The sequence below is a fragment of the Podarcis melisellensis genome (assembly GCF_964234715.1).
Source record: "Podarcis melisellensis genome assembly, chromosome: 14".
Lineage (NCBI taxonomy): Eukaryota > Metazoa > Chordata > Lepidosauria > Squamata > Lacertidae > Podarcis > Podarcis melisellensis.
In genome coordinates this window covers 7,678,032-7,699,085 of record NC_138546.1, presented here as the reverse complement: position 1 = coordinate 7,699,085, position 21,054 = coordinate 7,678,032, and the positions used below count along the sequence as shown (strand labels likewise).

The 21,054-nt window shown below is 46.1% G+C and overlaps 1 protein-coding gene across 2 annotated transcripts in view; it reads left to right on the top strand.

Annotated features, from left to right (window-relative positions):
• GRIN2A (glutamate ionotropic receptor NMDA type subunit 2A) overlaps positions 1-20,506 on the top strand; it is a 221,617-nt gene extending 201,111 nt beyond the window's left edge. The window contains exons 12-15 of one of the 2 annotated variants that reach the window (XM_081889073.1): positions 4,258-4,445; positions 11,085-11,323; positions 15,989-17,435; positions 19,082-20,506. In XM_081889073.1, the coding sequence (XP_081745199.1) occupies positions 4,258-4,445; positions 11,085-11,323; positions 15,989-17,435; positions 19,082-19,152 (1,945 nt within the window). In that variant the 3' untranslated portion in view covers positions 19,153-20,506. The other variant, XM_081889072.1, reaches the window with a different exon arrangement.
• Positions 20,507-21,054: the final 548 nt, after the last annotated feature.

The window sequence follows — 21,054 nt, the reverse complement described above, 5'->3', positions numbered from 1 at the left end:
TTTCTTTAACTCATTATATATCATTTCCCAGAAAGCTTTTACATCTTTACATGTCCTCCACGTATGATAAAAAGTACCTTCCTTTTCCTTACATTTCCAACATTCATTTTTTTGTTCTGTACATTTTAGCCAATTTAACTGGTGTTAAATACCACCTGTACATCATTTTCATTACATTTTATTTAAGTGCACTGCATGCAGTAAAATTAAGGTCTCTCTGCTGGCCTGGTCACTCATGCTATGTTCTCCATCTGGCCTTCATCATTCATGACAGTTCCTGAAAGCAACACTTTCTCCTGCCTCTGTTCTTCTAATGCATTTGGAGGAATCGTCCCAGCTACTCACTTGTGTTCCTTATGCGAACTAAGCATAGGTGTGCCATCGTGCCTGCTTCATTTACATAGTAACACAGGAAGCTGCCTTCTGATGAATCAGACCAACAATGAATCAGACCACTCGAGCCATTGTGGTGTAGTGGTTAGGAGCAGTAGACTCATAATCTGGGGAACCGGGTTCGTGTCCCCGCTCCTCCACATGCAGCTGCTGGGTGACCTTAGGCCAGTCACACTTCTTTGAAGTCTCTCAGCCCCACTCACCTCATAGAGTCTTTGTTGTGGGGGAGGAATGCAAAGGAGATTGTTAGCTGCTTTGAGACTCCTTTGGGTAGTGATAAAGCGGGATATCAAATCCAAACTCCTCCTCCTCCTCTTCTTCCTCTTCCTCTTCCTCCTCCTCCTCTTCTTCTTCCATGCAGTTCAGTATTGTCTAACAGGGATCAGCAAACCTTTTCAGCAGGGGGCCAGTCCACTGCCCCTCAGACCTTGTGGGGGGCCAGACAATATTTTGAAGGGGGGAAATGAACAAATTCCTATGCCCCACAAATAACCCACAGATGCATTTTAAATAAAAGGACACATTCTACTCATGTAAAAACACGCAGATTCCTGGACCGTCCGTGGGCCGGATTTAGAAGGCGATTGGGCCGGATCCGGCCCCCGGGCCTTAGTTTGCCTACCCATGGTCTACAATGACGGACAACAGCTCAGGATTTTTAACCGGGCTTCTTCCCTGCCTCCAGCTGTCCGTGCCAGAGATTGAAAGTGTGACCCCCTCCTATTGTGCTGCAGTTCTTCCTGCAGGTTGCAGAGTTCTTGGTGCAGAACTTTGAATTACTCTTATAGCAAAAGTAGCAGCAACACATGCCAGCTGTTGTTGTCCCTGCTGATTTTACCAAGCAAGGCTATTCCCATAGTGTGTGTGTGTGTTCAAGCAGAAGCAGCTGCTTTATTTGGAATACAGTGGTACCTCAGGTTACAGACGCTTCAGGTTACATACGCTTCAGGTTACAGACTCTGCTAACCCAGAAATAGTGCTTCAGGTTAAGAACTTTGCTTCAGGATGAGAACATAAATCGTGATCTGGTGGTGCGGCAGCAGCAGCAGGCCCCATTAGCTAAAGTGGTGCTTCAGGTTAAGAACAGTTTCAGGTTAAGTACGGACCTCCAGAATGAATTAAGTACTTAACCTGAGGTACCACTGTAAATGGGAAAGGGGCTGTAGATCAATGGTAGAGCATCTGTCTTGCAGGCAAAAGGTCCCAGGTTCAATACTGAAATAGATGTGTTCTGACTCTGTATAGCGCAGTTGCCTATGTGTTGTCCAAAGCTATGAGTCACCACCTATGTATTTGGGGTAGCTGAGTGGGAGAGCACCTGCTTTGCATGCAAAAGATGCCAGGTTCAATCCCTGACATCTCCAGGTAGAGCTGAGATGGACCCTCTCCTGAAAGCCTGGTGAGCCCCTGCCAATCAGGGAAGACATTACTGAACTACCAACTCCATCTGGTACGCAGGCTGAGACCCTACCTGCCCGCGGACTGTCTCGCCAGAGTGGTGCATGCTCTGGTTATCTCCCGCTTGGACTACTGCAATGCGCTCTATGTGGTGCTACCATTGAAGGTGACCCGGAAACTACAACTAATCCAGAATGCGGCAGCTAGACTGGTGACTGGGAGCGGCTGCTGAGACCACATAACACCGGTCTTGAAAGACCTACATTGGCTCCCAGTACGTTTCCGAGCACAATTCAAAGTGTTGGTGTTGACCTTTAAAGCCCTAAACGGCCTCGGCCCAGTATACCTGAAGGAGCGTCTCCACCCTTATCGTTCTGCCCGGACACTGAGGTCCAGCGCCGAGGGCCTTCTGATGGTTCCCTCATTGTGAGAAGCAAAGCTACAGGGAACCAGGCAGAGGGCCTTCTCGGTGGTGGTGCCCGCCATGTGGAACGCCCTCCCATCAGATGTCAAAGAGATAAACAACTACCTGACATTCAGAAAACATCTGAAGGCAGCCCTGTTCAGGGAAGTTTTTAATGTGTGACATTTTAGTGTATTTTTGGTCTCTGTGGAAGCCGCCCAGAGTGGCTGGGGAAACCCAGCCAGATGGACGGGGTTCAAATAATAAATTATTATGAACTGTATGGACCATGTTTCTGACTCTGTATAAAGCAGCGACCTATGTAGCGATTGTCTTTTCGCCACCTTCTTTTTGTAAAGTGGAACTGCCCTGACTAATTTTTTTATTTTAAATGTTCCACAGCATGTTCACTCCCCGCCCCACCTTGCTTCTCTTGAAAAGTAGAAATAATGAGGGCAGGGACTGTGAACCTTGAAAGAAGATTTTCGTGTCTATTTTAAAAACAGATCCTTTACACGGTTACATCTGATAGCCTCGGAAAGGCCTTCCACTATCTCAAAGAGGATTGAATTTCTACCTTCCTTTTCTATAATCCACCTGGCGCTTTAGTTCATGTTATTATTTGGGGCTGATAATATTATTATGATGACCATTACACGATAAGGTTGTGTCAGAAAGATGGATTTAATCATAGAATGGCATACTTGAAATAATTTCTGATTGACTACAGTATATTGGGTACAATATTCTTCCTTCCTTCCTTCCTTCCTTCCTTCCTTCCTTCCTTCCTTCCTTCCTTCCTTCCTTCCTTCCTTCCTTCCTTCCTTCCTTCCTTCCTTCCCCCCCTCCCGCTTCAAGACTGAAATTCCCAGTTGTCAAAAAAGTTTATTTATGTATGCCACTACTGCGGCCCGTGTTTTGTTAGCCCAAAAATAGAAAATGAGCGAGGTTCCAACTAAAGAAGATTGGCAACTTAAACTGATGGAATATGCGCAGCTCGCAGACTTAACTTATAGAATAAGAGAACAAGAAGAACATACGTTTAGAGAAGACTGGAAAACGTTTATTGAGTATATGGAAAATATCTGTGTACAGCTGAAAACGCTGGCAGCATTAAGATAAATTCAACATTGTAAATAAGTTATGATGGGTGTAATAATGGAAGACTAAATGGTATAGTTTCTGTAAAATATGCAGGGATTTATGATATGTAAAATGAACCATGGGAAGAGAAGAAGTCAAGTCATTGATATCTTAAGGATGTATAAATGAGTACTTTAAATTGTAAAACACACACACACACACACACACATATATATGAAAGTGTGTGTGAAATAATGTGTATTCAAGCTTTGGGTAGACAGGCAGAAGGAGATTTATAAATGTGTGTGTGTGTGTGTGTGTGTGTGTGTGTGTGTGACGAATTCCAGAGGAGCCATCCTGTTAGACAGCAATAGATTGCAGTGGATTACTTTGAAGTCACTTCAGCCCCTCTGTGTCCTGTATTTTGTATTTTGCCAGAACAAAGGTGGCAGCCCTACTGTAACCCATGGCAGTTAACTCCTTAAATTTGTAAGATTATTCTTTCCTCTCCTGGTCATTGTTTGAAAGTGCAGAAGCCTCTTAACCTTTTCTCCCCCTCCCCTTTTTATGAAGATTACCCGCTCTGGGATCCCACAGCTAATTCTCCCCTGGTCTCCTCGCTGGCCCACATAGGACTAACTTAGCCAGCTAGCCCTGGTGATCATCTAATGTTTATTGGATAGATTTCCCCCCTAAATCGATTTTTGAATTCTGAATTTATTGTTATTCATGTTTTATACTGTATTTTATGCTGTTTATGGTTGCATCAATTAAGTGTTTAAAATTTGTTGTTAGCTGCCCTGAGCCCAGTTTTCTGAACCGGGAAGGGTGGGGTATAAATAAAAAAATATATTTATTATTTAACCTTGCTGGAGAATCCTTCTGAGTGCCGCTAGGCCACCAACGCCAAGGGGGACAATCCTGCGCTCACTTGCCTGCTGTCTTGAATGTGTCTTGTAAAACACCACTTTTTATTTTAGGAAGTTGGATGCTTTCATCTATGATGCAGCGGTGCTGAACTACAAGGCCGGGCGGGATGAGGGGTGCAAGCTGGTGACCATCGGCAGTGGGTACATCTTTGCCACAACGGGCTATGGGATCGCTCTCCAGAAGGGGTCGCCGTGGAAAAGGGCCATTGATCTTGCATTGCTGCAATTTGTCGGCGATGGTAAGTCAGAAGGACTTTTCTTTCCTGCTCGAGGTGTTCTTGCAAGAGGGGCAAGAGGAGCCAGTGTGGTGTAGTGGTTAAGAGTGGTGGACTTGTAATCTGGGGAACCGGGTTTGATTCCCCACTCCTCCACATGCAGCTTGGGCCAGTCACACTTCTCTGAAGTCTCTCAGCCTCACTCACCTCACAGAGTGCTTGTTGTGGGGGAGGAAGGGAAAGGAGATTGTTAGCTGCTTTGAGACTCCTTCGGGTAGTGATAAAGCGGGATATCAAATCCAAACTTCTTCTTCTTATTATTATTCATTCTTTTCATTTCGTTTATGCATTGCCTCCCATCAAAGAACCCAGAGCGATCAGCAATTAAAGCATCAGTAGAAAAATTTGCAATAAAAACAATTAAGGAAACCATTTCAGATCTGATACAGAAAGAGACTAGGATAAGAAATCTCCACACAAGAGGATTCTTGAATAAGGAATGTACTCAGTATGTGCTGAAAAAACCAGCAGGGAGTTCCAAAGGATACCACCACTACTAAAGTATTAAGAAGAATTTAGGTTATTAAATTATTAACATTAATGCTATTAGTTGATTATAACCATTATTTTCTATTATTATTATTATTATTATTATTATTATTATTATTATTATTAATAATTTAACAAAGTATTAGGCCACCCCATAACAAAGTTCCCTGAGCCACCTAAAATATAATTCATTTGTAAAGTTCCACTTTTCATTTCAGGATGATGAGCATAGTTCAGCTTCGTCTTTTCATAAGCTTATTCTTCATGTATTTACGTATCACCTTTTGCATGTATGTCAGGGTGATTTCTAAACACCATAAAAGCACCTTAAAATATCTTTAAAAACAGTCCAAAATAAATGAGGAAGGAAGGCAGATTGAAGAACAACACGAAACGAACAGCTAAGACAGAGATCTTTTCACCCAGGTGGAAAAGCTTGTCAAAACAATGTTGCCCTTGTAGTATTCAGAAGGAGGAGAAAACTAGGAGGAGTTGGCAGTGCCTTTCATTGGCTCTGGCACCACCTGCTGTTGGCCTCCCTGCCGTCTACCCAATGGGCCTTAGCTCCTATGGGCAACAGCACCTTCTGAGCACGAAGCTCCAGTCTTCCTAAACTGGAGAAATTGACAGAAGGCTTATATATTGCATCATGGAACCCTGAGGAGCACAGCACGTCCACCGAATCTGCCGAGATACTGTCCTGTCAACAAAAGCCGGACCACTGGAATCAGATGGGAGATTCCAATTCTGCCCTCTTTGTAACAAGTGCCCCATCAAACTGCCCATTCATTCCTCTGGGAGAAATGTCATTTATGATAATGTTGGAGGCTGAGCCTGCTTCCTACCTGGAGGGTGAACTGTGGTGCTGAAGATTGCAGCCATCGGCATCATAAATCATCCTTTCTTTCCTCTCCCCCAACCAGTCTGAACTTTTTCTGCAAAGCATTCCCAGTGCAGTGTTCCCACTGTTTCCTTTGGAGTAGAGAGGGGATATAGCCGGGGGATTATGCTTTGCCTGGCATGATATGAGAGAGAGAGAGAGAGAGAGAGAGAGAGAGAGAGAGAGAGAGAGAGAGAGAGAGAGAGAGAGAGAGAGAGAAATATCAGATGTTCTGCTTAACAATCCAAAGCCTACTGAGCTTTGAAGAACAGGGTCACGGCAGACTATAGGTAGCTATTAGCTTTCAAATAGCCTTGATAGCTATTACTCAGTCATCTCTGTTCCAAGGAGAGGTTGCTTGTTGTTTTGAAGCCGGTCAACTTCTTCATCCTCAAATGGCCTCTCAGCGCAGGGTAATTGCATTATTTGGAAAGCTCTTGTGTGTGTCATCCTGTGCTTCATTTGACTCTAGGGTGACCGTGTGGATGTGGGAATGCTGAGGGTGGCAGGAGAGGATATATTGATTCTTAATACCCTTCCTAACTCGCGCTAGCAAGTTTCTTTATATAGCAGAGTGCATTCCCCCTTTTATGCAGCACAAAGCTGGCTGCAAACTCGCATGAGACAACAAACAATTCAATCTGGCTTGCCCAGATTGAGATATGTCTTATTATTCCTGGTAAGACCCCCTTGGAGCCCTCCTAAAAGAATAAAGACACAACAGTCTTATTCATAAGTAACAAAAAGTAGTTTCTCCTCACGATCAGGCAGAGCACATTGTGATCCCTGAAGGCAGGTTTTTAGGCTTAAAGTTACAAACATGTACAAACAGGTTTACCCCATATGGGAGATAACCTGGGGGACTGCTTGGCTGGCAGCCAGCAGTCCAGTCCAGGTGAATCAGGAAGTTTGAAAAAGAAGATTAGAGAGAGGGAAGAAGTGGCTGCTTGACTTGGCCTTTTACCAGGTCTGGAAAGGTCTCGCCCACCTACCAGTCACATGCAAGAAAGGATGCTCCAGGCCAGGAGGAACAGGAAGTTCAACTGACTGAACCAACATGCCCTGCATGACCACTCTAGCAAAACAAGGAATGCTGAACTTGACTGCTCCCAGTGGATTACATGTTCCATTGAGAGTCCGTCAAGGCTGAGAACAGCGGGACTGTTGTGGCGTCTAGTCCGCTTCCATTGTGCCAACCTGCTTCTCCCGGCTACAGCAGAGTATCTTGCGCAGCGGTGCCTGTGTGGAAGGAGTCTTAGCCATGCAGTAAAACTCTCGTACAACAGCTGCTTCTATTCTACGAAGCTTTATTGTACCGCAGCAAAACAACAACCAGGAGATAGCGAAGGCTGATGCTTCTCCTGTCACAGCCAAAACAGAAAGTAAAAAACGTTCACATAACAAAGATGCAAACACACCCCCTGTGACAGGACATCATTTCCCTTGAGCTGTTAACCCTGTAAGCTCTGGGTATCCTCACATTACATCCCACAGTGGACTAACTTGCTGACGTTTGTTCACTGGTGAGCCTTGCAGATGAAATACTGCTGCCTAGGATGGGAGAAAAGCAATGACAAACCTAAACAGCATCTTAAAAAGCAGAGACATCACCTTGCCAACAAAGGTCAGTATAGTAAAAGCTATGGTTTTCCCAGTAGTGATGTATGGAAGTGAGAGCTGGACTGCAAGAAGATCCAACCTATCCATTCTGAAGGAAATCAGCCCTGAGTGCTCACTGGAAGGGCAGATCGTGAAGCTGAGGCTCCAATACTTTGGCCACCTCGTGAGAAGAGAAGACTCCCTGGAAAAGACCCTGATGTTGGGAAAGATGGAGGGCACAAGGAGAAGGGGATGACAGAGGACGAGATGGTTGGACAGTGTTCTCGAAGCTACCAGCATGAGTTTGACCAAACTGCGGGAGGCAGTGGAAGACAGGAGTGCCTGGCATGCTCTGGTCCATGGGGTCACGAAGAGTCGGACACAACTAAACGACTAAACAACAACAAGGCTGTGTGATCCTGTCCCTTTACTGGAAACAGAGCTGCACAGCTGATGCAGGATTAAACCCTGTCCTCCAGCCCATCAGCTGCCAGTGACATCAGTTAAATGGTGGGTGGGCATGATCCGGGGGAAATGGCTTAGTGGGCCAAGTTGGACCCCTTGACCGGCTACGATTAACCCATGATTGACTCAGCCATCTTTCCAGAATTTTTTTCTTTTTTTAATATTATGGCGGCAGAGGAAAAATTTGAAGCACAAAATAAACATTTTTTTAAAGTCGCGGAGGCCAGAAGGCACCTTGAAAGTGGGTAGGTGGGTGGTGGGAGAATCCTTAATGATTTTGCTAATTTCTTTTTAAGAAAGCTGCAAGACATTTCTCTTTCCCTCCACCCCCACTTTCCTTTCATTCAGGATGTCTCCTCTTCTTAACTTTAGTCCTCACCGCCTTAGATGGGAAGCCCTCCGGCATTCACAGAAGCTGAAAGCATTTAGGTGGGAGTGATGTGCAATGCATCAGTCTGGTGCGATTTGCAGTGACTTATTCAACGATTTCTTTCAAAGTTCTCCTCGATCGTGATTTTCTCTCTCCACAAGCCTCCCCCCAACAACCCCACAAGCCATGAGAGATTTACTCTTTGTCCTGCCTTGAATAGCCACTTTCCCTTCTCTAATTACATCAGCTTTGTAACAAAAGGAGACGTCTTCTTATCACAGCAGTTCTTAACAGCTATACAGAAACAGCAACAAAAAGCCATCAGGGTTTTTTTTTGGGGGGGGATGAGGGGAACCAAGAATACTGTACTGGCTTTGGTATATGTACAATGTTGCTTTATTGCATAATTATTCCTCGCTCTTATTAGCATTGCAAACTGGCTGAAAGAAGTTCCATTCTGCCCCGCTCAACACCAGTACAAATCAATAGGGACAGGCAGATACCAGTGAAATGACTTATGTTCACAGTTGTCTCTCAGAGGTGCTGGACAGGAATCACCAATATTGTGCAGCAATACTACAGATACGACTGAATAAATTTTTCTGTTCCGGTTTCTCATTTTACCCAATCTGAAGTGTGTGATTTGGTGGGTTTTTTTTTTAATCAAATCAGATCTTTATTATTAATGATCAAAGACCAGACCGGAAACTGTGATTAGAAGCACATAGGATACATTTACAGATGTGAAGAAGAATAAGAATAAAGATAATAATTTTGAAAGGAATATTAAAAAGTAATAAAGTAAATAAAAGTAGCATAAAATAAGTAGAATGGGCACCAACATTTATGAAAACTAGAGTCATAGCACAAACTTCAAAAAAGGAAGTTACAGAATGTCTGAAGTAAGTTCTTGGGGAGTTTATTTTATTTTATTTCCCATGGACATCCCCCCTCTAGCACTGTATTGCTTTTAGGAACAGGACATAGCATGTTACACTATCCCTTTCCCAAGTCCAAGAAGGCAGGAGTTTGGAGCTACAGTCATACCTCAGGTTGCGAATGATGTGGGTTGCACATTTTTAGGTTACGGACACGCCGAACCCAGAAGTACCGGAATGGATTACTTCCGGGTTTCGGCGCTTGCACATGCGCAGAATCACTAAATTGCGCTTTGCACATGCGCAGAATCACTGAATTACGTCACGCGTGTGCACAGATGTGGCGCTGCGGGTTGTGAACGCTGCGGGTTGCGAACGTGCCTCCCACATGGATCACGTTCGCAACCCGAGGTTCCACTGTATTAGGCAGCTGTGGCTTCAGCAGCTCAGAGTGGGAGCTTGTGGTATAAACACCGACAACTGGGAATCCCTGGCCTGCGAGCACTCCAGTTGGAGAACAGCCAAGGTGTCATGGGCTTTGAAGATGCTTGAACTCAGGACGCAAGGGAGAAACGTGCTAAGAGGAAGGCACGCTTGAAAAACCCTCACCATGATCAACTCCTGCCCGGAAACCTATGTACCCACTGTGGAAGGACATGTGGGTCCAGAATCAGCCTCCACAGTCACTTATGGACTTTATGGACTTTATGGAAGACAATCTTACTCGGCTACGAGTGATCGCAAAAGAAAAAGAAGATACGAGCTGGAAGCTCCATCTTTTCCTGGATCCCTGAAACTCTCGCGAGGTGCTTCCAAGGCTTCCCCATTCTCCTGAGTAGCCTCATGTGCAGTTTATGGGTATGTTTAATATTATTTATTTACACCAAAAAGAGACACCTCAAAGAGACTTTGCAGGATAAAACATAATCAATAGAAGCAGTTTAAAAACAGGGGAAACAAAACGATGAAGACTGAAATGCTCATCCAATAATATATTAAAAACGAGTCCTACTCAGTGCTGTTAGAAATAACTTAAGGGGAATGGACAATGTTTGCAGCGTATCTGGAAAATATGGTAATTGCGAGCAAGTGAAAACGGTAGCAGGATTAGTGTAAATTCAGCAGTACAATTTTATGTTGTGGTAATATGCAAATGGGGGGGGGAATGAAAATGTTTGAATAGAATATGCAGCAATAATGGAAAACTAAAAAGAACCATGGAAAAGGAGGAAGGGAAGTTGGCAACTGATTTATTTCTGGGGAATGTATAAATGTGGAAAATGCATAACTGAATTTTTAAAATTAAAAATATATATAAAAAATAGAAGTAACCTAATTAGTCAAGGCCTGACTGAATGAAAAGGTCTTAGTCTGGTGCCTACAGATTGTCAATGATGGTGCCAGGCACATCTCTGTGGGAAGAACATTCCACAGATCGGGGGCCACCACTGATAAGACCTGTTCTTATGTAGCCATCCTTCACATCTCCCTCAGATGGGGCACAAGGAGAAAGGCCTCTGATGGAAGTCACAGGCTAGTTTGTACATGGTGAGGTAGTCCTTGAGGTGGCCCTGACACTCCTGTATGTCTTGGTGTCTACTCTGCCCCTGTGGCCTTGACGGAGATTGTGGGGAGGAATCTGAGAACCAGCCAGGAACCCAGGCAGCTGGCATGAGAACCTCAATTTTGGGACAGGGATATCCATCTCTAACGCCTCTTCAGGGGCACTGGCATTGTGGAGAGCTGCCAGTGGCAGCCTTGCTCCTTCTCTGAGACCTCTGATTCCAGGTCTGGGGAGGGGCTGAGCCCTGACGCCCATGCAGCATAGAAACATCTCACTGGTTTCCACCCCTGAGATCTTCTTGGATTTCCATACCTTAACTGTTAGGACCTCATTATTATTTTGTTCTCCTGTTTTCCAGGCGAAATGGAGGAACTGGAAACTCTGTGGCTGACAGGCATTTGCCACAACGAGAAGAATGAGGTCATGAGCAGCCAGCTGGACATTGACAACATGGCAGGTGTCTTCTACATGCTTGCTGCTGCCATGGCCCTCAGCCTCATCACGTTCATCTGGGAGCACCTGTTTTATTGGAAGCTGAGGTTCTGCTTCACTGGAGTTTGCTCTGACAGGCCAGGACTGCTTTATTCCATCAGCAGGGTAAGCTTCTCTGTGTGTTTCAATTAGTATTATGCTCACCCGTAAGGCCTCCACATCAGAGACCAGGACGAGCATTAGAAAGGAAGGAACGTCTTCCATGGCTCATGGGAGAACAGGGAGGTGATCTGGTGGGCCTTTCTGGCAAAGGTGCTCCAAAGAGTTGGTGTTGTCAAAGAAGGAATCCTTCCTCTGTCATAGTTCATAGAATTGTAGAGTTGGAAGGGACCATGAGGGTCATCTAATACAACTTCCCGCCATGCAGGACTCTTTTTGCCCAGTTTGGGGCTCAAACCCACAACCCTGGGGTTAAGAGTATCATGCCCTACCAACTGAGCCATCAAGAAAGTGTCATCTGAATTATTCTCAGCATACCCTTGATGGCTGTGTTCTATCTCAACCATCAGTGACAGTGTGCTTTGGAATGGTAGCTGCTAGGAATCACAGATGGTGAGAAGGTTGCTGTGCTCCCCATAAGCATCTGTGAGAACACAGTCCTGGTCTAGATGAGCCACTGGTCTCATCCAGCAAGCTCTTCTTTGTTTCTTATGTTCAGTGAAAGAAGGGCAATGGAGCTAGAGCTCTAAGGTATTCAGCCAATGGGGAAGTGTACATGCGAAGAGATTGTTCCGCTTTCCAAGGGACGGAGCTGAAACTCAATGGTAGAACTTCTCCCTGGCTTGCAGAATATCCCAGGTTCCACTTCCAGCATCTTCAGGCAGGACTGGGAAAGGCTCTTGTCTGAAACCCTACTCTGACAGCCAGTGTAGGCAATACTGATGTACATGGACCAACAATCGGACTTAGTATAAGGCAACGTCCTGTTTTTGTGGAAGGAGCAGGGGCACTGGAAGGGAGGTGGGTTGCCCCAGGTGCCACCATGGAGGGGGGTGACAAATTATCAAGGAACAATTACTGCCCTACTAGGGCAGTTCATAAAAAACTTTTTTTAAAAAAATGCCTGCTCCAAAGGTCTTATCTTACTACAATAGGGCTTATAGAGCTATATATGAAATTCCATGCATATCAGTTAATATCTTGACCCTCCTCCATGAAAATAGCTGTTTACTTGGCCATTTACCCATGTCACTAAAATTTCAATTCAGTGGAGCAGGGTCAAGATATTAACTGATATGCATGAAATTTCAGATGTAGATATGTAATCCCTAGTTTAGTAAAATAAGACATTTGGAGCAGGCATTTTGAAAAAAAGGGTTTTTTTATGAACCACCCTACTGCCCGACCATCCGCTGGGCTTCCCGGGTCCTGGAAAGTTGGTCTATGTGAATAAAATGAAACTAGGCTGAGTAGATTAGGCCTTGCCTTGCCTTCACCTTTTGCAGGCAAAAAATAATAATAAAAAATCAATCAATGCTGGGGGGGGGGGGGGTGACAAGAAATTTACCATACTGGGTACCACCTGACCTCCTCTGGGAAGGACCAAAGCCTGAACAATTTCAGGATGGAAAGGGAACTAGAAACACATTCGGGGGAAAAGATACATCAGCATACAGAAGACGTAATGCATAGGTTTCGCGAACACATGGTGCAGAGTTGTGTGACCTCTGTCCCTCCCCCTTTACTTTCATAACTCAAAACATTAAATCTGCCTGAGCTTATATTTTGCAGCATTAAATGGCAAAGCACAACATCTCAGGCACAATGTCCCCCATTAATTGCTCTCCTTGAATAAGTGCAATTAGCTTTCTGCATGAAGTAATTTGTCTACAAAAGATGAAGCCTTTTTTATTTTAAAAAATAGTAATAATAATAATGTAACTAGTAGCAAAAGTGAAATTTTAATTACCAAATAAGTTATTTGTTTAAACAAACAGCTGTAAACATGCTTAGCCTTAATCTCTGGCAACTTACAGTGGTGTGTGTGTGTGTTTTAATTAGTTAATTGACTCTGATTCTGTGTTTGCCAGAAATGTTCAGAAAATAGTTGGATGGAACCACTGAGCTCATATCTAATTCTGTGCATGAGAGAGAGAGAGAGAGAGCGCGCACACAATTGAGAGCGAGGGAGGGTGGAACTGCACTAGGGTTTTCTCGAAAAGATTGTATCCTGGCTCAAACTCACAAATCTCCCCGCACACTTTCTGGCTTACAGGACCTGTTAGTATGCAGCCTACACTGGCATACCCAAATTGCTTTGCTGTCCATAAAAATGGTTTGCTGGATCCAGCCAAGATCCATCCAGTCCAGCAATCTGTTTATACCTTCAGCCAGATGTTCACAAGCTGGTGGACAGGAAGGTTGATTGGCTTCTCCTCTGCATCTCCTCTACTCAGAATCCTCTGGAACATGAGCACTCCATTTGGCTGTTCTGGCTAACAGCTGTTGACATGTCCATCTTCCATTAATTCCCCCCTGTTTGGGGTGAGGAAGCAGCCGAGGTGGTTGCCCTCCAGATGTTGTTGGATTCCATTTCCCATTAGATCAGAGGCAGCCAAGGTGGTTGCCCTCCAGATGTTGTTGGATTCCATTTCCCATTAAATCAGAGGTAACCAAGGTGGTTGCCCTCCAGATGTTGTTGGATTCCATTTCTCATTAGATCAGAGGTTGCCAACATGGTTGGCCTTCAGATGTCATGGGAGTCCAGTTCCCAATGCGTCAGAGATAGCCAACGTGGCTGCCATCCAGCTCTTGTCGTGCTCTGTTTCCCATTATTTCAGGTTTGTGTAGTGCAGATGTGGGGAAACCTTTTTCATCCCCCTGGTCCAAATTCCTTTCTGGACAACGTACTACATGCCAACGCTGACAGGGCCAGAAGCAAAAGTGGGCAAAGCAGTGAATGGGCACATTTCTTTCAGACAGTTGCCTGGTTTCTGCACATTGACTCTCCCACTCTTCTCTGTCCTCCATCCAGACATGCAAGAGAGGATAATGATATCAGAGTTCAAGGACACAGGCCAGCCAGGCAAAAATACTCAAGGGGGATTAGGACAGGAACAGTGGGGAGAGTCCTGAGGGCTACATAGAGAGGTTTGCAGGGCCACATCCACCCCTCAGGTCTGAGGTTCCCTACCTCTGGCTTATTGTTTCAGGAAGTGAAAATAGGCAAGCTCACATGGAAATGTGGACTGAATTGAATCTCAGTCCCTTAGCTGATGCCCATTTAAAAGGCCCAGGTGGATGGGATTCTTGCACTAACCTGTTCTGGATATGGCATTATAATTATTGCCAGCTGTAAGAACAATCTTCTCCTTTGGTTTCCAGCTAGGTACTAAGGTTGAAGGGGACGTGGGTGGCACTGTGGGTTAAACCACAGAGCCTAGGGCTTGCTGATCAGAAGGTCGGTGGTTCGAATCCCCATGACAGGGTGAGCTCCCGTTGCTCGGTCCCTGCTCCTGCCAACCTAGCAGTTCGAAAGCATGTCAAAGTGCAAGTAGATAAATAGGTACCACTCTGGCGGGAAGGTAAACGGCGTTTCCATGCGCTGCTCTGGTTCGCCAGAAGAGGCTTAGTCATGCTGGCCACATGACCCAGAAGCTGTACGCCCGCTCCCTCGGCCAATAAAGTGAGATGTGCGCCACAACCCCAGAGTCGGTCACCTTTTACTTTTACTAAGGTTGAAATACTGGGGGCAGATCATTGCTGCCATTGCAGCAGTTTTCAGGAGCTGCGGAGGTTGAGCGCAGGCCAAGCGGAGGGTTTCCTGCAGTTACCTGGTTGGCCTCTGTGGGGAACAGGATGCTGGACTAGGTGGGTCATTGGTTCTGATCCAGCAAGGCTCCTCTTCTATTCCATTTTGGAAGGAGAGAGAGACTGGGAGCGAGAGAGTGTGCGAGAGAGTGCCAAGTTGCACCCACAGAGCAGGATGGGGCACGCGATTGGTCTCTGAGGTCTCCAAACCATGGTTTGTGATGCAAACAGCATCTTTGCTGATGCAGGAGAACTGCTACTGAATCCCACAGGGCTGCTGCTTCAATCCCCATGGTATCCAACAGTTTGCTACTGTTTTGCATGAAGGTGCAGGCTGTCCAGGCTATGCAACTGAAATCCTAAGGGTATCATTACCTACGTGTGTAGAATGTCTGTACCTATGCAACAAGGAACATAGGATGCTGTCTTAGACTGAGCCAAGCCAGTGGTCCACCTAGCTCACTGTTGTTTATATTGACTGGCAATAGCTCCCTCCAGTGTTTCAGGTAGGGAGTCTCTCCCAGCCCTAGCAGGAAACACCAGGATTTGAACTGGGAACCTTTTGCATGTAAAGCAGACGCTCTGTTATTAAGCTATGGCCCTTCCCCTCAAAGAAAGGTGGGGAACCTTTTCAAGCCCAAGGGTTTCAGTGGGTGGGGCAGCCTTCCAGGGGATTCATTGTGGGGTTCGAAGCAAAAGTGATCAGAACAACATGTGTGATTCTGGACTTATGCGTAGCTGGCTACATTCCAGCCACACAAAAACCAGAGGTGTCTTTATGCATGGAGAAGGAGAATACACTTGCACATATCTCCATCTCAGTCATCTATCCAGGCAAGCTAGGACACGTTCTAGCCAGTAAAAAATATTCAAGGAGGACTTTGCATGAGGATAGTCCTGAGGGAGGGACAGAGACCCCGGGGGGGGCATATTTGACCTACAGGCTGGAGGCTCCCTACCCCCTGCTTTGAAGGGTTGACGATTTGAAACTTTATCCATTTTGTGTTGCTTCTCATTTAGGGTATTTACAGCTGCATCCATGGGGTCCACATAGAAGAAAAGAAGAAGTCCCCCGACTTCACCCTGACGAGTTCTCAAACGAATATGTTGAAGCTCCTGCGGTCGGCGAAGAACATGACCAACATCAACCCCTCCCGGATAAACTCCCCCAAAAGAACCGCCGATTTTATCCACAGGGGGTCCTTGATAATGGACATGATGATGGACAAGGGGAATTTGATCTTCTCCGACAACAACAGGCCCTTTCCCCCGAAGGAGAACATTTTCAGCGACAACATAGGTGACCTACAGACATTCATGGGCAACCGCCACAAGGACAGCCTCAACAACTACGTTTTCCAAGGGCAGCACCCGCTCACGCTGAACGAATCCAATCCCAACACGGTGGAAGTCGCCGTTGCGGCAGAAGCCAAAGGGAACTCGCGCCCGAGACAGCTGTGGAGAAAATCGGTCGAATCGTTGCGGCAAGAATCTCTGCGGCAGGGCTCTCTCCAGCGAGAAAACGATTCTGACGACAACCGGCAGCATTCGTTGAAAGGCCCAAGGTACCTCCCCGAAGAGATCATCCGCTCAGACGTTTCAGATACCTCGAGCCGGGCCACCTGCCACATGGAGCCTGAAAACAACAACAAGCACCACAAGTCAAAGGACAATGTTAAAAAACGGCCTGTAGCGAAATACCCGAAGGACTGTAGCGAAGTCGAGCTGACATATCTGAAAAACAAGTCTCTGCCTCGGGATAAAATTTACATTATAGATGCAGATAAAGAGCGTGGCTTTTACCTGGACACGCCCCAGTATATCGAGAACATTATCCTCCCGGAGACAATGGAGTTCTCCGACGTTTATCAGGATCACAACGACAACTACCGGAATTCGGAGCCGAGTAACAGGACTCCTTTGCCGAACGAGGAAAGTCTTCCAAGCAACGACCAGTACAAGCTGTACCCGAAGCACTACGGCACGAAAGATAAGAACGCAACCTTCGGTGAAGCCAACGACCGCTACCGGCAGAACGCTACCCACTGCAGGAGCTGCCTTTCCAGTCTGCCCAGCTACGCCGGACACCATTTGAGCCGCTCGCCTTACAAGTGTGATGCCTGCGTACGGATGGGGAACCTGTATGACATCGACGAAGACCAGATGTTGCAGGACACCGGCAACTCGGCCCAGCGGGAGGAAGAGGTGTACCGGCACGACTGGGTCCAGAACAACAAAACCCAGCCCCCCAAGAAAAGCAGGCTGAGGATCAGCCGGCAACACTCTTTCGACAACCTTCTGGACAACAAGCCCAAGGAAGTGGACGTCGGGAGGCCGGCCCGGAGCATCAGCCTGAAAGACAAAGAGAAGTTTCTGGAAGGCAGCCCTTATGCAAACCTGTTTAACGCCCCCCAAAGCAAACTCTTGAGCAGCAAGGCTCCGCTTTTCACACGCACCTTGGACGACGGTAAGAGGATCAAGTCCCTGTATTCCGACCGTTCCGCGGAGAACCCTTTTCTGCACTCTTATTACGACGACCAGCACTTGGTTCTGGGGCGGAGCCCCGCGGGCCTTTATAAACACTCCTTGCCCACAAAAGCGAGAAATGATAGTTACTCAAGGTCGTCGATAAAATCGACCGCCTCATACTGTTCCAGAGACGGCCGGGTCCACAACGACATGTACATTTCGGAGCATGGGATGCCTTATGTTGCAAATAAGAATAGCGTGTACTCAGCTCCAAGAGTTTTAAATTCCTGCAGCAATAGACGCGTGTATAAGAAGATGCCTAGCATTGAATCAGATGTTTAGCTTTTTTTCCATTCACATTTTTATCTAGAGGGAAAAACATAGTTGCCAGCATCCGAGAGCCAAACGGGGTCTCCTTAGCAGTCCTCTGGGAACTGAGGGTCTGCGATGCCTTCCATTGATTGATCTCGCCTGTTGAACCAAAAAGAAAAAAGGAAAGGGAAGAGGGAGTAGGAAGAACGATAGAAAAAAAACCCCCATCCCTCCAAGGGCATATCTATACTACAAACATATATTGTTTTATTTGACTGCAGTGTCTTTCCCCAGAGCATCCTGGGAAACCGCAGTTTGGTGATAGTGCCTCAGATCCCATGGTTACACCCACACCAGACATTTAAAGCACTACTTTACCACTTTGAACAGCCATGGCTCCCCCAAAAGAATCCTGGGAACCGTAGTCTGTTAAGGGTGCTGGGAGTTGTTAAGAACTCCCCTCTACCCCCCTGGGAGAGCTACGATTGTTCCCTGGGAAGAGGGATTGACTGTTAAACCACTGTGGTGACTGTAGCTCTCTGAAGGGACGAGGGGCCTCCAATTCACGGCGCCAATAACAAACTACAGTTCCCAGAATCCTTAAGGGGTGACACTGTGACTGTTCAAATGGTATTGTAGCGAATTACCTATACAGTGGGCATGTGGCCCATATTAGCAACCCGCAGCTCTGTTTGGAAGGCTACCATCCCCTAGGAAGAGGGAGAAACCATCAACCCACTTCCCGCCTTGCAGTGTAAATACACCCTTAGGGATCAGTTCAAGCCCGGGCAGAAATGGGCACCATTTCTGGTCTGTCCATTTTGGAATCCTGCTGGGATATGTTGGCAACTATGTTATTTTTTATATTAGGGTGGTTCTTTTTCCCCTTGTCCATCAGACTTGAGTCCTTCTCGCACTTTCCACTGGCGTATTTATGTCCTCCCAGACGTTTATTTTTTAGTAGAGAATAAGCAATATGGTATGCATGTACTTTGACACAGAACAAAGAAAAAAAATGTTAAGAATGCATTTGTACACTGACAAAAGTAAGACTTGTCAAAGAGATTAGAGTTAGTCTTTTTTTTAAAGAAACAGACAAAATGAAAAACTATATATATACATATATATAGCTATATCTATACGATTTAGTTTCATCTTTGTTTTTAAACACAGTCAAACAAAAGCAAAAAATAATTATATATCTATCTATATCTATATATCTATATATATCTATATATCTATCTATATATACATATATATAAATATATATATATACATCCTCAGGGCCCATGAATGGAAACAATATTGTGTTCATCTTTGTCTGTCTTACAGAGACCAAGGCTGCAATCCACAGAGGACTTCTCCTCCGCCAAGCCCCATTGAAAGGAATGGAAGTTTCATAATTGCTAATAGAGGTCCCACACGTTCAGATAGCAGCTCCAAGCTGGGCGCTGTGGTGGTGCAACCAGGAAGGGGTGGGAACCTCGCCCAGGAAAGGCAGGGAGCTTCTTTCCCCGTCTCCCCATCTAACACTGAACAGACAGACCACGCTAGTCCCTGCCGAGGCCAGGCTGGGCTGTGGTGGGCGTTACCTTACCCGGGACGAAGTCTGGGGAGAGCTGGGAGGCTGGGCGAGGAACAGAAAGACGAGACCACACAGTCTCCCGGCATTTCTATGGCTTAACCAAACCTGGAGACTTCTTAACTTCCAGCCTCCGAGCTATCCAAGGGGCTGGCCTTAGGGTGACTTTGATTCTCTGCCAGCCCGAAGAGGGGCACTGAGGTCTATGCTCGCAAGAGTTCCAGCTACTCCACCTGCCTGGGGAAGCAAGCGGCCTCACATGCTGAGCTGTCTTGTCTCCCCTAACAGTCCCGGTGGGCGTACCAGTGGGGGTGAAGGGGGACAATACATGTCAGATGTTTGAGCTCCTGATCTTTCCCAAGGTAGAGTCGCTTGGCTGCTCCCTACACTGAACAAGCACAAAAGTCCAAGTCCAATTTCCTTGGACAACTCCCATTCTTTTTAATGGTCCTTGGGGGTCAGTTTCACATAGATTCATAGAACTGCCGAGTTCTAAGGGACCCTAGGATGTTATGGCCCCCATTCTCAACACAGGGTTGCCTCCTTCTCTTACAGGCCCTGCACCCGCCTACCTTTCCCAGGCGTTTAGCAGGTGCTCCATGCTTTTCCTGGTGTGGAGATGAGTGCTAGGGAAAGGTTCAACTGTGACATTTCTCTGTGCCAGGGCTGAGCCTAGAGCAGGGCTTCCCCAAACCTGGGCCTTTAGCTGTTCTTTGAACTACAGTTCCCATCATTCCTGACCACTGCTAGCTAGGGATGATGGGAGTTGTAGTCCAAAAACAGCTGAAGACCCGAGTGGGGAAACCCTGGCCTAGACAGTAGGGCTGGTAAGCCTGTTTTGAGGACGTTTCAAAACCGTTCCATGGCAATACGTGGAGATGTGGGCAAAAGGTGTCCCCACCTGAGGTTGGCGAGCCTCTGCACACAATTAACTTGCCAGCAGGAGGCAGCCACCACATGGAGAGACTTTAAATGGCCTCTTTCTGGTCACAGCAATGTGCCTGGTGGCCCCAGACACAGGAGGAGAAGTTCCTGGGAGATTGTGCCCATCTAGTTAACAACCCACACAATTCTGCTCCAGCGTAAATTCCATGAAAATATTGATATTGCTGCATAAGGAAAGCAGACCTCAAAGGATAGCACTTTACTGTTGACATTTGTAAAACAAACAAACACTTTAGTCTTGAAGGCGTCTCGTTGCTTATGGGACAGCTAAGGGTGGATTCAGACATTATGAATGCAGCGCAGGCAGTTTGTGGGAAACATACACACAACCATCTTCTTGAGTTGGGCACCATCTTATATCTATCAGATGATATCCAACTGCCATGCTCAAAGCTGACCTATTGAAATCTGAGTTGGGTATTACTCTATATCTATTGAGGCAGTGTTCCCCAACCTTGGGCCTCCAGCTGTTTTTGGACTACAACTCCCATCATCCCTCGCTAGCAAGACCAGTGGTCAAGGATGATGGGAATTGTAGTCCAAAAACAGCTGGAGGCCCAAGGTTGGAGAACATTGTATTGAGGGATATCCAGCTAAGTCATGCTTGACATAGAGCTACTTGAATCCATTGATTTAAATAGGTCTGTTCTTGAGTATTACTAATGAATATCACCCACCATGTTTGTAAGAAACAACCATGAAGATCAGATGAAAAACACACACCCTAGGGGTGCTCTTCCTATCATGGGAACATGCTACATATGCATCAAGTTGTGTG